General features: G+C 39.1%; 1 protein-coding gene across 1 annotated transcript in view; it reads right to left on the reverse strand.

The window, feature by feature from the left end:
• The window catches only part of CTNNBL1 (catenin beta like 1), a 163,593-nt gene that overhangs the window by 112,246 nt on the left and 33,824 nt on the right, over positions 1-17,523 (reverse strand). Inside the window, exons 3-4 of the mRNA XM_045528609.1 lie at positions 15,599-15,705; positions 6,636-6,775 (exon numbers count right to left, since the gene is read on the reverse strand). Of these exons, the coding sequence (XP_045384565.1) occupies positions 6,636-6,775; positions 15,599-15,705 (247 nt within the window). The remainder of the gene's footprint in view (positions 1-6,635; positions 6,776-15,598; positions 15,706-17,523) is intronic.

A 17,523-nucleotide genomic window follows, 5' to 3' on the forward strand; every position in this document is an offset into this window, starting at 1 on the left:
CAGAAAACATGAAAGCACTATAATGCAGATTCTTAGTCAAATCTTCCCACAGAACACACCCAAAGTCTTCACTATTGCCTTCATTTTTTCAAAAGCCTCTAAAATTTAAAATGTAAGCTAACAATTGCCTGTTCCTCCCTTTCTGGGTCACAGTGGGTTAGAAGATCTAATTTTATATTTCAGATATGCCACAGAGATTCAGATTGATGAAGTCCTTTTTCAGCCTGTAAGGTCTTGTGGGCCAGATATCACATTTTTCTTTGATTAGTCTTACACCATGCTATAAATGTGTCACATGAAACCTAGGAACTTTAAAAAAAAGGGGGGGGGGAGGGGAGGAAAAAAAATTTTGACAATGGTGATTTTATATAGGAACATCATAAAAGTCTAACTTGTACCAAGAGAAGTTATTTCTTTTAATGTTCCAGTAGTTATCTCCCTTGCCTACTTTCCTCCCTCAGTTGAGAAGTCAGATGAGAAATCAGCAACTTAGCAGGTCTGGTAAGCATCTCATCAATCCTACCACTAATTGATTTTACATAAATTCTCAACTTTCAAAAGAATAGCATTTCAGCAAGGCAGTAATGACTCCATAATTGTAATCATCAACTCCTGAGTAATGTAATATGATCCAGAAGACAAAAGGTCATTTGAAGACCAGAAAGAGGAATGAGAACGAAAACCAAAGACAGACAAACTCTCAATCTTCATGAGAAAATTCTGCATGCTCTGCCACCCCTGCAGCATTTCTTCACACGCAGACTCTGGGCACAGGTGATGGGTTTTTCCACTGTAGTTACAATTTCATTTCACAAAGTAAAAGGCTCTCCTGTCCAAGTATAATAGGAAAACTGAGAGCATGTCTCTCTGCGAATTACTAAAACACAGTTTTTGATAGCCTATTTTGTCACATCGAGTAGAAATGCCACCCCACACACTCCCTCTGCACCTGTCCACTACTGGGGCAATAAGTTAGTGTAATAACAGGTGAAGTAGGAAAGACCAGCTGGGCACAAAATAGTCCATAACACAATGGCTCTTGGAAAAACAGTGGTGTTTACTTCTATTTTTTGGCTCTAGATATTTGTTTTTTGGCCTGATCCCACTTAGAGTCTTGTGTAAAGATTCTGAGTCTTGGTAAAGAAACTGAGCATTAATCTAATTAATCTCCAATGAGATGTGTCCACAAGGAACAAAGTTATTAAAGAAAAAAAAAAACCCAACAGAGAAAGAGTAAGATGCATTAAGCAGATGGCTTTTTGAAAAAGTCATTTCAAAAAGACTTTCCTAAGACAAATGAACCAGTATAGATTCAGAGGAATTAACTGATTTAATGCAACAAATGTGGGCTTTTAAAAAAACTCTTCTTTAATTCCTAGAGTAGGACAATGATTAGACATAGCTTAGTTACCGCAGATGAATTTCAAGACACAGAAAAAATGGCCTTTTTCTCCTTTTAAAATAGCTGACATAAAGCTACCTAGAATGAACCTGGACACTTAATGTTATACCAATCCAAGATAAAACTAATATTAAGGAGAAAATGCACTCAATTCAACATTTATTAAGTACTTACTAAATGCCAGTAGACATTATTATGCCGTAGGGGAAATGTCTAAAGCAGGCTACAACCACCCTAACCTTTCAAGGACATGAACTTCATCTAAAACCCATAAACAAGATCAAAAGTTACATTAAGAGGTCTTTCTGTTACACTGCCATTTTGGCACTTTTTACCTAGTCTGCTCTTCTCCAGAGACTATTTAACAGGCTCCAAAAAATGGGTGCTTTATCAATACATATTATCAAGGAAGTCAGACGACAGAAGAGAAAGGGCATAAACTCTTTTAAATGTAATTTTGATTCTGGAAGTATAAAGACTAGAATAGCCCCTAGGCAAAACAACAGCTCAAGATACGTAAGTCCTGTTAGACAGTGCTTGCAGAGAAGCAATGATTGAGCAATAACCAACTCCCTTCCCGTCCAATTAGAAGAAAGCCCCTTAAGAGGCCCAAACCCTCCCCAGCTCTATTCTTGCTCATTAACACTGGATCTGTAACACAAGGCACCCTTTCCTATTGTACACACCCTCTGGGATAATACGGTATTCCTCAGTCAGTTTGTTCTACTTTAGCATTCTCAGACCCAACTGCTCAAGTTCAATTGATCTCTGTTGGTCTAAAAAAACTGCTCATTATTTTCCAAATTCCCACAGTAATTTTTCACAAAAACCAAATGGACAACTCTGCAAGTCCTCCTGACTTTCTAGTCTGAGGAAAACTAAACAGTAAGATAAAAGCACTAATGGCCACTCCCTAAAATTGTTTTACACACACATACACACACACACACACAGCTCTCCCATCAGCACCAATGATCTACTCTGTGACTGACAAATTTTTCCTTTCTTGCATATTAGTATGAAACCCACTGTACTGACGCTTTAAGTTAACATTACCATGAGACCTTATTTTTCTAAATCACAAAGGGGTGGAGAGAAAGCAGATTTTGAATAAACAAGGTTTAGATTACTTGCTAAGTTTTTATTAAAGAATAGTGCACTTAGCTGGGGAGTAGTCATGATTTTTTTTAAAAAAATAAAGCCATGGACCTGACATCCTGATAAGTTTGTAGTGACTACTTGAGCAGCCAGCAAGACCACGTCAGCTTCCATCCAGCATAGGAGGAATAGCAATTTCCATTGCAAAGAGAGAGAACATGAAAATAAACCTGCAATGCAATCGAATCTCTACATCTATCAAAAGCTTACCCACCTCCAATCCACAATTCCCTGACCATCCCCAAGCCAGAGATGACCCACACCTCCTCAGAGCACCAGTGGCATCTCCTGAGCATGACATTCCACACACACCATGGGGGTTAGTAATTTGAGTGTGTTTGCTCTTGGCTGGAGTTATCATTTCTTGTTTCCCTAATAGCATCCAACACACTCATCATACAAAGGAAGAACCCAGTAAATAACAGTGATTTATCAAAAATACTTCAGAAAGGGCTCCACTGACTTGCCACTCAAATTGAAAACATGAGAATGACATACAAAACAGGGTAATTATGAATTTGGTGCCATGGTGATTTTTTTTTCCCTCTTGGCAGAAGGGATGATCAGTCACTATCTGAGGTTTTATCTTCCTCTTGTTTTATTCCTCCTTGTTCCTAAGGCAGATTGAATAAATGTGGCTTAAACCAGGCTGCAAAAACTGGGGTTTCTTTAAAGCAATATCTTAAGAAAAATATCTTTAAATGTACCTGTGGTCTTATTTTTCTGTAGAAACACTCCAAAAGGCTCACATAAAGGGGCTCTAAACATGTTTAAGTGATTTACTTTAAACGAAAAATTGTTTTAAAAAGCATTAAAAGCTGCCTTTGAAAAGGCAGCAGCTGCTGGATCCCACCTTCTGCTCTCTCCTAACGCATTTAGAGTATCCCTTCAACACTGCAGGAGGTGTGTGCCCTGCCCCCCTTCCCCCCACCGCCCAGAGGTGCTCTTCACAGACCAGAACTCCGGGCTGGGCTCCAGCTCTCAGGGGGCAGATGAGGCGCAGAAGCGCTGACAAGCCCTCACCAGCAGCAGCGATGCACAGCGCCAGAATATACTGAGAAGCAGCTTCTCACGGTTGAGAGGATGAGGCACAAGCTGTTTTCTCACATCCTCTGCCTCTTAAGGTTACAACAAACCAGCCTCTGCTCCAATTAAAATCCCTACAGTTTATGTTTTCTCAGAGAAGGACAAAGCAAAGATGACCTGTGCTTGCTGGGAACATAACCAGCCATGTATGGTCTTGGTTGATAAATGAAGAGTTAAAAAAGATTAAAAATTTAAGTCATGACTGCCATGAAATTGTTTATTCATGGTAAGGTGTTTTGGGCAGTTACAGCTGTACAACAGTAAATTGTTAACAACCGTTTCCTGAAGAAAAATTTCCATTATAGATCACAGATAAGACAAGAAGCAGAGTGCAACACTGCAGGGAAACCAACGTTCCAACCGATAGAGGGTATGTCAGATGCAAGTCAAGAGGGCCTACCCTTTCCTGAAATCACTTTCAAGAAAAATTGTACTTTGGGGAAGATGACATTTACCCTAATTGCTTCATCTAATTAAAATTAAGGTAATTAAAAAAATTTCAAATGCACTTTAAATTTGATGTAGGGTATAATTAAAAATCAGATTTTAAAAAATATCATTAGGACAGTTGGGTGAAGGTTGGCAGACAAGAGGGGGAAAAAACAGTTTAGCTCTCAGGAAACAGGAGGGAAATGGCAGTCTGTCAAAGTTATTATAAGGGAACGTGTTTTTTTCCTTTTTAAAGACCAGAACTTAACAACTTGGAACATCTGTGCCCTTGCCTTTCCCAAGTATGCTGATGTCGAACAGCACTTCTTGTGTCAGTCTTCTCCCCAGCAGGAACCAGGCTGGTGAATCAGCAAAATGTCAGTATCTTTGGAAAGCTGCTACTATTATTTTGAGTTAGCAGGAACAGAAAAAAGAATGAGAGTGGTATTTACGGAAACAAAATAGGCAACTTCTGTATTAATACACAGGGTAACTGGTGACTATGCAACTGCCAGCAATGTGGCAAATCCCATAGGGAAGACTCAAGGTGCACTAAAATGAACATTGGACTGAAAATCAGGGACCTGAAGTGTCAGCCTCAACCTCAATGGTCCAATATTTGAACCTCAGACTTGTCATTAAATCAATAAACAAATAAGGCAGTGGGTTACATCATCTCTAAGGTTTGATCAGATACTGAAATTTCCCATTCTGTAGGTGAACTAAAATGTGAAGTCACAACTGGAACTCTTAGTCACTAAATCTGCAGAGACCATTTAGTGCCCTGAACAGGGCTAGTCTTAAGACATATACCTGCTAAAGACTGAATGTTTACAATACCCCCCAAATTAATATGTTGAAACCTAATCCCTAGTGTGATGGTACTTGGAGGTGGGCCTTTGGGAGGCAGAGCCCTCATGAATGGATTAGTGCCCTTATAAAAGAAACCCCGTGAGCTCCCTCACTCCTTCTGCCACGTGAGGACACAGTGAGCAAATGGCTGTCTATAAACCAGGAAGCAGGCCCTCACTAGACACTGAAACGGCTGGCACCTTGATCTCAGACTTCCCAGCCTCCAGAACTGTGAGAAATAAATTTCTGTTATTTATCAGCCACCCAGTTTATGGTATTTTGTTACAGCATCCCAAGTAGACTAAGGCAATACCCAATATATGCTTACTGACTGATGCTTAAGACTCCAGTACAGCTTATGGTTCCTCAGCACCTAGCACAGTGCCTGGTACAGAACCAGCACTCAAAGCACATCTACTGAATGAATTCATAAGACCATATACTGAGCTCACTCAGAAATAAGCTAACTGACTAGGGTTCTCGTACAACCCAGAACCCCACGGTGAGCCCTGGCAAACACGGTCATCAATCTGGGGACTGGTAGATCGATTCTTAATACTGTCTAACATTACATGAAGCATCAGAAATGTCTTAAGATTGCCCTTCAAGAAGCCTGCACTAAAATTATTCACTGATTTATTTCTATGAGAATTATCAGGTAGGAAAGAGCCTAGTCAGACATGCTCTCAGGAGAGAGATTACCAGAAAGATGAAAATAACATGAAGCAGCGGCAGATTCCCCATGAATATCACTCAAGCAGACTAACTACATTTGTCTCTTACCTTTGGAAATCTGGATTCAAACAGAACAACTAGTGGAAGTGAATTTGGTTTAATGAACATAATACTGTCCACAGGCACATCAAAAACCTTTTGCAATAAAGCCATTGCACATCTGATAGCAAAGACAAAGTATAAAATGGTTTTGGAAGTCATGATTCAGATTCAGTTACAAGTAACATTTACTAAGTGCCTACTATATATCAGAGACTGTGCTTAGCACTTATATGACACATTTGATCCTCTCAATAACACTGAAAGGCAAAAGTTATTAACTCTACTCTTGCAGATAAGAATACCAAGCCACGGAGGGGCACCACATTTCACATAAGAAACGAAGCTGAGAGTCAAACCTAGATTGTCTGCTTAGGTCTAATGCTCATTCAAAAAATATTAAATGCTATGTATCATGCATCCAGCCTTTTTTAGGAATTGGGAATATAGCAATAGACAAAACAGATAAACTCCCCTGTCCTCCTAGACATCCCAGTGTGCTTTCTACCACGGTTCACTGCCTCCTCTAGTCTCACTCCACTGGGCCATCTGTTAACAGAAAGATGTCTGGGTCAAGAAATTCAAAACTGTCTGGCCTTGCCCCTAATAAAGGGCCTCCAAATCCAAATCCTGAAAATTAATCCTATTAGTATATGAATAGATACATCACAATGAATTCTAGTACTAATAAGAATTAGGACAACTAACGATTGTCCAAATAGGACAATTAAGGATTGCTCAAGATTGTTAACAGATAAAAACCAGATTTTCAAATGAATAAAGAGCACCCTGTGTTTCAAGACAGAAGATAATTAGAATGGAAATAGAACACCAGACGTGACAGCACACATCAACAGAGACAGACAGGAGAGAGAGTAAACAGCATTTCTCCACCATGTCAGCCTTGCTACTAAGGATGGATCTGAAAGGATATCTGTATTATCATGTCCAAGTAACCCAAGAAGCGACTGCACAGCATTCAGCTCCACCAGAAGGTGGTACAGGTCTGGCATGGTGGCCACCACGTGCATCTCCTGAATGATGTCATTTAGGTCCAGCTCGGATTCCATGAACCTAGAAGGGGAAAATAAGATAGCATCATTGAAAGGAAAGGGGCATTATCAGCACTAAGAGGCAAATAGCAACACAATCCAGACAAAGAGACAATCTGTCAAACTGTCTACAACAGACCAACCAAGAAGTACGCTCATCCAAACATCATACTGTCACACAATTTCCTTGGGAAATCGATTTCCTCATTACAAAAATCAATCTTGGATTCAGATCTCATTACAGGGTTCCCCTTACTCTTGCAGTCACAAGCTGCCTTTTAGAGGCTCCCAAAGCATTTTGCAGCATTAAATGATCTGCCCACCAGTCCTACGGATTAGCTACCATTACCCCTTGGTGTGGCAATTCACTCTGTTGTCCTCAACATAGTTATGCCAGTAATCCAAAAAGGGTTTCTCTTACTTCCCACTTCAGATCAAGGGCCAATTTTTCCCTTCACCCAAAGGAAGATAGTGAGATTCTGCCGCTATCCAAAATTATCCTCCCCATTCCTGGAACCCCCTCCAGTAAGCTGATTAAGAGGCAGGTCAGAAAGTAAAGCAGACCTAATCTTTAGCATCCCATAATCACCACCATACCTTACATACATGATACTTCACCCACACTTCCACATATGAACCTTTTGACAAACCTATGCCCAGGCACTAAGGACAGAACCACTTTGCATTCACTCTGCATGCCCTCCCCCAGTGTTTGACATACAAGAAATGCTCATTAAGCCCTGACTGAACAAGACAGGAAGGTTTGTTCTGAGAAGGAAATGAGCTAATCCATGTAAAGCAATTGAACAATATCAATACCTGACTGAGAGTGTTTAAGAGGAAGCAGCGGTTAAACAGACTCTGGGGCCAGAATACCTGGGTTTGAACCTGGCTTAGCCACCTACTTAGCCTATCAATGCCTCAGTTTCTTCATCCATAAATGGGGACAACAATGTTACCTGTCTCATAGGGCTACTGTAAAGAGTAAATGAATAAAAACATACAAAGCACTTAAAATAATGTATAGCATATAAAAAGCACTATATAAGTGCTTGTTACTACTACCACTGCTGTTATTGTTATCACTATATCTATCTTCTCTTCTAGAATGTAAGCTTCTTAAAGGCAGAAACTATAGCTTTGTCTCTTATATCCACAGATGTCTATTTGGTTGAATTGAGGGCATAAGAAAAGGAGAATAAGCAGGGACTCTTGGAGTCGTACAGGACTCATCAACTTCCAGATGCTGAGGTACTGAGTAAATACCACCTCTCCAGAAATCTGGATTCTGAAAGAAACAAAATCTAGAGACTGTAATTCTTTAAAACATGTCCACATCTTAGACAACATCCCTTACTATTATTTTTCCTCATACTGTTTTTAATCATAACATTTATGTTTTTTCTGATTACAAAATACTGCTCTTTGTAGAAAACCGTGAAAAGAAAAACCAGTCCTCAAAAAAGTAAACAGACATCATCCAAAATCCTAATAACCAGAAATAGCAATTACTCTGGTATGTTTGAGTCATTTTTCTCAACTCACAGACTTCTCCCCCAAAATTCTATGAGTTGAGTAAAATGAATATAGTACATAGTTCTAAAGTCAATTTTTGCTGTTGTTACTAATATAGACTGAACAATTTCCTTCACCATTAAATATTCCTCTACAATAGGAATAGCCAGCACCTGACAGACTGCTGTCAGTCATTCTCCTTCTCCTCCTCCTATGGCAAAATCCCTCGCTAACAACAGCACTCTTTCCTGCTGAGCCCAGACAAGGCTTCAGAATCCTTCTCCACAGTGTTCCAAGAAGAGATTACCAATCAATCAGAGAGTGGGTGTGGCAGATTAAGTTTATCTGCAGTTCCTGTTCTAAATCATAAATTTTAAATAGCTACATAGTATTCCCTTGTGTAGATGTAATTCATTTAATCAATCCCTCTAAGACATTCAGATGGTTTCTAATTTTTCCCCTATAACAAATGACAGTTAGATGTATACATTCATAATTACTGTGTTAGAATAAATTCTCAGGAAGGAAAATGCCAAGTCAAAGAGTACGTATGACTTAATGCAGCAGTCCCCAACCTTTTTACCTTTTTGGCACCCAGGCACCAGTTTCATAGAAGACGGTTTTTCCACGGGACTAGGGGATTGGGGGGGGGGAGGGTGCTCAGGTAATGATACGATTGGAGTGGCTGTAAATACAGATGAAGCTTTGCTTGCTCACCTGCCACTCACCTCCTGCTCCCCCCCATCCTTCCTAAGTTTCATGGAAGATAATTTTTTCCACGGATGGGGGTGGGAGCAGCACAGCTATTCTGCCAGAAAGGCACCAATAGTATATGAAGTGCCTATTTCCCCTTACTCTCTTCATAAACAGTATTATCTATTTAAAATCTCCTCTATTTCAACATGGAAAATAAGACATTTTTTATTTTGCATTTCTAATACTAAGATGGTTAAAATTTTTTTAATGTTTACTATTTGTATTTCTTCTTTGTCCATCTTGATATCAAGGTACTCACCTTATTTATTGATTTTTAAACACCCTGTGTATTAAGGCAATTAATCTCTATCATAATATGTGACAAAAAAATAAACCAGAGAAAAGTGTGTACATCATGCTTTTTGACATAAAAGTTTTTATTTCTTATTTTTTAGACAAAGGTTTTTAAAAGTTCAAGTAGTCAAATCTTTGCCTTTATGAACTCTATTTTACATTTATCCTGAGCAAAGTCTTTTCTATGCTAAGATCAGACATATTTTATGGTGCACTTTTATGTTTATATATATTTAAATGTTTAAACCATCTGAAATTTATTTTAGCATATGATATAGGGCAAAGATCTAACTTTATTTTCTGTAAATGTCTGGCCAACAATTCCAACACAATGATCTATCCTTTCCCTACAGATTTAAAGAAATGTCATCTATCATACACTAAATTTTAATGTGTGCTTTAATCTGTTTCTGGGCTTTTCACTCTACTTCATTGATTTATCTGCAAATTCCTGAGCCAGGACCACATTTCCACATTGTTACAGCTTTATAGTATGTTCTGCATCTGTTATTGCAAAACACCCCCTAGTTATTATTCTTTTTCAGTGCTTCCTTGCCTATTTTCACCTGTTTATTATTCAAAGTAAATTTAATAATTATTTTATCAAGATTCTCCCTTAATACCACTTTTTATTAAGGCTCCTTCCTCAGTGCTTACAGACTATAAATAGACTACTTTTTTAGATCACTAGTTCCCTATCACCTGAAGTGTGCAAAACCAATTCAGAATCATGACTCAGAAAGGCTAGTGGAGAAGGATTCAAATATTCCATGGGGCAGTAGATCTGTGTAATCCCTGAACCCACAGGCTCAGCAAACCTCTAAGGCTTATTTGCCTCACATGGGTACTTTTTTAAAAAAAATCAGACTTCTGGTGAATCACTTGGCAAAAGATTTTTACAGTTCACCTGGAAGAACCAGGAAGGGAAACTGGCCACTAAACAATAATAGACAAAAGCGGACTGAGTACAAGGATAAGATTTGGGGATTTGGGTGACAATCAGGGAGTAAATGTCAGCCTGGAGAGAAGCCTCGGACAGTATCCTGCAGGGCTCTGTCCTTAGGCCTGTTTAGATCAACTATTTTATTTCATTATTATTTTTTGATCAATAACGGGTGAAGATATATAAAAGGTAAACTTAACAAATGTCATATAACACAACGCTTAAGGACACAGTGTCACAGCAGCCGACAGAATCAATTCAGAAGTTCCTGAGAGGCAATAATGATGTGCCAAATCTAACCAGAAGAAAATTACCTGGGATTCACATAGAAAACTGTACTGAACCAAAAAGTCATCTACAAATATGCTGAGTGGCAAAGACACAGTTTCATAAGAGCACATATGTAGAAAGGACTTGATGGTTTTAGTCAACTGTAACTGCAATACAAAGCGGAACCATGAGATAGTTCTAACTAGGACAGAGATGATTTCTTATTCCTTTCTGGACACACAGTGCCCTACACACTACTTGGTCCACCACAGAAACTCGGCACATGCCTGCAAATGAAGGAGCAACTGAAAGCAGCTGCCACAAATGCTACTGCAGCTTTAGGCTGTTTAAAAGAAGGCAATACAGAGTTATCATGCTGATTAGATGACCGTAAAACTTTCTGACATCTGTTATAGGAACCATCCTTTAGGGGGGTTCCATCCTTTATGGAAACTAATTCAAGGAAGCAACCTAGATTGAGGCTAGATAGCATCTCATATTAGAATTTGTTGAAACTCTTTCTCATTCTGAGTTGAAATCTTAAGAGTCAGAGCTGCCAAATGATCAAATAGGTTTCTTTGAAAAGTTAGATTCTTATCACTGGGGGTAATTAAAAAAAAGTGATATTAAAAAAATGCCAAGAATTAGATGGTAGAATGGACCATACCTCTCAGTTCCTTCCAACTTTAAGATTCTTCTTCCAAATATATGGTCTTAACCCAATGTTTTTAAATTTAAAAAGAGAAAATTACAAAATAAGCAGAGAATCAAACTGTGAGCAGGGAAATATCACAAAAATATACTGAGTCCACTGTTGCATGAGCAATAAGGTATAGTGGGAAATGCCTGGACTTGGGAATAAGATTTGACCTAGGTCATACTCCCAGCTGCACTATTTACCATGTGACTATGAGAGACGTGTCAACAAGTATTAATATTTATAGGTGCCAGTCACTATGCTAGGTACTGAGGAGATAAAGGATAAAAAATAATTCCAGTTTCTGGCCTCATGGAGCTCCCAGGCTAGCAAAAGTATAAATAATCTATTATACACAATTAATTGTATATACTGCCCAAGAGAAGTGTCACTGGAACACAGAGCATGGGGTCCCAAATTGGTCAAGGAAGAAAGTGAATATTAACCAACTTATCTCTCAACCTTGATCTCCGTATCTCTCTAGCTGAACTGTAGTGAGGATTAAAAGAAATAACATACACAAAGTACCTAATAATAGTTGGCACATAGCAGGTGCTCAATGAATCTGTATACCCTCAAGTTTATACTATAACAAAGATAACTGTCTTCTGTTTTTGCTGACAAAGTACAGCCCACTCATTTAAAGCACACACTGCTATCTGCAGAGGGCTGTCTGTAGGCATTAGGCATACCTTCAGCAATGGATGACTCACAGCTCGGGGAAAGGATCAAGTTAGAGGTGATGGGAAAGCAATAGAGCAACATATTAAAACAGTAACCCAGGCTGAGATGAGGTCATCGATTCCATTTGATATGACAGAGAATATTTTCCTAGCCTGCCCATGTACATTTGCTTCAGACCAGCAGGATATTCTCCTTCAACCACGAGAGTGAATATTAGCAAGTGACCAGAAAAGTTCAAAAATACTGGAAAAGCAACAGAAGCTGATGAGTCCTAAATGCAACCACAAAATCAACAATCACTGCTAGGGGAACATGATGCTCCTTCCACTCAACCAAATCAGTGGTTCTCAAGGTGTGGTCCTAGGCTCCAGGGTGGGGGTAGATGGTGGTTGGAGATCCCTTTGGGGGTCTGTAAGATCAAAACTATTTTATAATAATTCTAAGAATTATTTACATTTTTCAATCTCATTTTCTCAGATGCATACAATGGAGTTTTCCAGAGTGCTACACAACGTGTGATGATATCACTGCCCTGAAGACTAATGGAACATGTGCTTGTGTATTCTTGTATTTTCTAGAATTTTCTTTGAGGCATTTAATAGTTTAAGAGTGCAGGGGGATCCTGAGACCAAAAAGGTTGAGAATCACTAAACTAAACAATTCTGTCTCTGCAAAAATGAAAAAAAGAACTGTTAAAGGACTTACTAGGGAAATAGCACACTCTATTCAATGTGATGTTTGGGAGAAAGATCACACAGTGCAAAGTGGAGGTTGCCTAAGGAGAATTGTCAATTGAATCTGAAATGCAGCCAAATAAGAGAGGCATTTTTGGGTACGCGATCAAAATGACAACTGCATATTGTGGGAAAATAAATTTGAATGTTTCTGATCTCAACCGCAAAGTTTCATTCAAGTATGCTCTAGCAATTTTCATCTTAATTGCACCTTGCTGGTGTAGAGAATTATGAAAGATGCTGCACCAGTAAGAATTCAAGAACTCAAGGTTAAAACACAATGTAGTTTCCTAACTGCTTCTGACACGAAAAAGTTCTTTATGCATAATTTCAATCTTCATATGTTCAGATTTTAAAACAGTATATAAATTCTGTCTGAACGGAACACACTGTTGATTTTTTTGTAGTAAAATAAAATTTTCTTAAAACCATTTTATGAACTGTAACACGAAGGTCCCTAAGATGTAGCTGGTGAACATAACCTGCAGAAACTCACTGCTCTAAATTGAGAAATGTACGCCTACCAAGTGGGCAAAGAAGTAAACTGAATTTATTAAATTTCCAGTGTTATCAACCTACAGCATAGCTTTCTCATGATGCATCTTTAGGTTCCAAGCAATGGGGATGTAATAAGGATGACATGGACAATATAAGATCTCTCATGTTTACTGTGCACCTACAGCATGGCAGGTACTGTGGTAGGCACTACAGTGACAAACAAGACAGTCCACCTCCTAAAAGGAACAGAGTCTAATACAGAAACAGTTGGTAGAGAAATAACAAGAAAACAAATGGCAAAGATGTTAAAAACTGATCACATCCACTGTGGACAAGAACATGGGAAAAGAGATGCTGCTGGAGGGAGAAAAAAACAATAGAGTGGGAAAATGGGCAGTAAAGCATAAAAATATACATACCCATCAAGCTGGGAATTCAGCATTTAGGTATTTATCCCATAGAAATACATGTACGCAAAGACACATGTACAAGGAGGTTCACTGCAGCATTGTTCACAAAAAGCCAATGTTTAAAGTAACAAAATGCCCATCAATAGAAAAATAATTAAATAAGTCATGGCAGTTCCAAACCAAGAAATGCTACACACCAAGTTAAAAAAAAAAAGGCAGAGGTAGATATGCACACATTAACATGGAAAGATCTCCTATTATGTAACCCCAAAAAACCAAAGTACAGAACAGGTACGGCACAATTTACATAGAAAAAAATACATATGCATAAATAACTGTTCACAGAGTTATCTGTAGGTATGGGAATGGAAAAGAGGTCAGTGCAGTGAAGGAGAACTTTCATTTTCTACGTATGTACCGTTGTTGGTGCTTTTTACAATGACAATCTCTTCATGTACGACTTGTGTAATTTAACACACACAAACACAGAGGGCAATGTAATAGTGCTACTGTATGGTGGAGGTCACTATAAAACCTGATAGGATTCTGGTGCTGGGCAAGCTGAGCTCCGACCTAGCTACTCCTACCGTCAAAGAGGGCGGTTGCCCTAGGTTCAGTCGCCAGGTCCTCCCCACTCCGCCTCCTCATCCACAGTACAAGGAGAACACAGTGGACCACACTGGCCTCGCTAGGTTGTGTGAAGACTCTGTACCCTCTGACACCTCTGGGTCCTTGTTCATGCTCCTCATATTGCCCAGATCAAATACCACCTTTTCTGTGAAGCCCTTAATACTTTCCAACTTGGCATTTACTGTTTCTTCTCCTATGCTCCCACAGCACTCTGCTTATATTTCTCTTAAAGTGTGTATTTCCATTTACCTTGCTTGCATTTATAGTCGGTCTCCCTAGTAACCTATTATATAAACTTGAGTGCAAAGATTGTACTACTCAATTCTTAATTGCCTAGGGGCCTTGGGCATATTAAGATTCATTAAAAGAATATGTCCTGGGAGGGAGAAAGACAGGGAGGGAAAGAGATTTAGAACATTAAAATCTGTATACATATGAAAATCCCTTTAGTTAGGATTCAAGACTGACAGAAAGATACCAGATTTCTCATTATAGCACTTCGCAGTGCACTGAGGTGCCAATAACCATTTTGTGACCACCTACTATGTGCCAGGTACTGAGCTAAACACTTGCCATTATTCTCATTTAATATCCACAACAACCCTGTGAGGGAGGTATTATTTCCTTATACAGATGAGATACCTGAGGCTAAGAACGGGAAAGCGACTTATTCAAGGTCATGTGGGAGTCACACTTGTATTTGTCTGACCCCAAAGCTTTTGACATTATCTCTCTCAGCAGTAAAGCCATTACTAATGGCAGCCATAGTCAGTTTTCTTTGGGCGTTAAGAAGAATAATGCAGGAAAGAGTTAACACAGCAGGCTTGGTCTTTAGAAGGACCTGCTTACAAGGCTGGCCCTAGGCTGGCAGCTGGGAACTTGGCTTTCAAAATGTTCCCTAAGTAAGAAGGTTGCTTTGCCAGCCTGAGGCACTGAACAGCTGCTTTTCTTCTGGGAGTCTAGAATTCTGGTAGCTGTTACTGGCAAAGAATGCATACATGACCAGTCTCCAATAAAAACCCTGGACTCAGAGTCTCAAATGGAATTCCCTGGCCAAAAACACTGCATATGTGTTGATACATTTCACTACTGGAGAAAGGGGAAGGGGCATGTATGTCTGACCCCTCCCAGTGAGAGGGAGAAAACACAGGAAGCCTATACACGAATTTCTCCCGATACCGCCTGACATCTTCTCCCCTTGCTGACCCTGTTGTGAACCCTTTCACTGTAATAAATCATACCCGTTAGAACCCCTGACTCTGAGTCTGTGAGTCCTTCTAGTGATTTCCAGAACATGCAGGTCATCCTGGGACTCCTGACCAAATTACAAAAGCCAAAGCAAACAAAAAACAAAACAAAATTAGCAAACAAAACACCACAGAGGACAAAGGATATCAGCAAAACAGAGCCTTACTTCTCTGGATTGTCTGGAAATTTAATTCGCAACTCTTGGTTTTTATATGATCTCTTTTCAAACGTGAGGATCATTTTCTTCACTGAGCTTTCATCCAATGGCTCCTCCTGGTACAAAGGGACAAATGTAACAACTTTAGTCCACAGGGATTTCACATTCACTGTCACTACATCTTTCCTGTGGCTCTCACATTCCACCTCACTTTGCCATTGACCTTTCTGGGTTCAATGCACACATTTTATCCTCCCCACTACAATCAATGAGGGTTAAGGGGCCATATTACACGCTTCTGCGTAACACTCTGGGTGTCTCACATCAAGCCCAATATCTGTAATACAGGAAATTCAGTTTAAAGCATTAAAGACTTACTCAACAAATATTTCTTGAGCACACTATATGACACAAAGTTGGCAATAATATTCGATAATATTATTTAATATATATTTTATCCTTCTCTTCTATTGTACAGGTAAGACTCAGAGGTTTAAAATCAATTGTTTAAGATCAAACCCTGAGTCAGTGACAGTGGGCCTTAATCTTTTCCCTATACCAGGGGTTGGCAAACTGCAGTCCAAAGGCCAAATCCAACCCACTGCCTATTTTTTTATTTTTGCAAAGCCCATAAACTAAGAATGATTGCTAATTAGCTACAGTCACTGCTTTGCATTTCTTACACATTACTTTGCCTGGTTCTCAGAATTTAGTAATCTTGCCCAGAGGAAGCATAAAAAAACTAGTAGACTACACAGAATTTTCCTATTTCATATACTAGAATAATACAAAGGTAAATAAAATGAATATTTGAAAATTGAATCATTTTTCTCCAAAAAAAATCTATACTAAAAATTCAGAATTGTTTTATCTTCTGTTTACTTTCCAGTTTAAATTAATGTGCTGCAATGCACCATGCCTCTCTAACACTCTCCCAACTCCCAGCTTCATTGCTTTATAGTCATTGACCATAACTCACACCTAAAAGCAATAAAGAAACTGCTATTAAGAGAACTTCAAATAGACCCTTTTGGAAAGCACTGAATCATCCCATAATTTTGTAAGTACTCAAAAATGTTCGCTATTATTTTATTATTAAATTTCTATTTCCACATACTGAGTTTTAAGTGGGAGATACTCATAAATTCATTTTGGGTATGAGACATTTCTTAGATTGTATCAGTGACTCCTGGATCCTGAGTGGCTCTGTTGGACCCCTACCTCCTTTCCCAGGGTCCAGAGCTTACAGAGACATGGCGACTGAAGCCAGTGTCCTAGCTCAGTCAGGACTCAGAGCCTGGCTTCACTACTTACTAGCCATGTGGCAAATGCTATTTTGCTGAATATACTCCCTAAACCCTCACCAAGTCCAGCTGATTCTACCTCAGAAGTCTTTCCTGAACTCATCTACTTTGCACTTACAATAAAATCCCAAATCCTTCACCTGACCTATAAGGAAGGTCTGGTAGGATCTGGCCCAGATAATCTCTCCAACCCCAAACCAGGACAAACATTCCTATTGCTGGCCCATGTCTACTTGTTCATTGCTGATTCTCCAGTGCCTGGCATACAGCCGCTACTCCGTGGAGATGTGGGGGAAGAAGAAAGGAAGTGAGGGTGGAAGGAGAAGAGGGATGAATGAAAATGTTACCTGTATCTTTCAAGGTCATAGAGATGACCCAAATAAGTGATGTACACAAAACTGCTTTGTAAACTATGTTAATACAAGCTGTTATTGTTATTATTAGCAGTAGGCACAATGTACCCAACATACTTCTAGAATTTAACTAAGATAATCAAAATTTCTAGGAAAGGGTTAAATCACTTTAAAGTAACCTCAACATCCACTGCTTTTCTTTCCCTTAGCTAACATCTTGCCCACCCTGTAGAAAAATCATATTAGTGGTAATAAAGCTCTCATAGGATTTCCAAAG

Source organism: Lemur catta, chromosome 17 (genome assembly GCF_020740605.2).
Source record: "Lemur catta isolate mLemCat1 chromosome 17, mLemCat1.pri, whole genome shotgun sequence".
Classification (NCBI taxonomy): Eukaryota; Metazoa; Chordata; class Mammalia; order Primates; family Lemuridae; genus Lemur; species Lemur catta.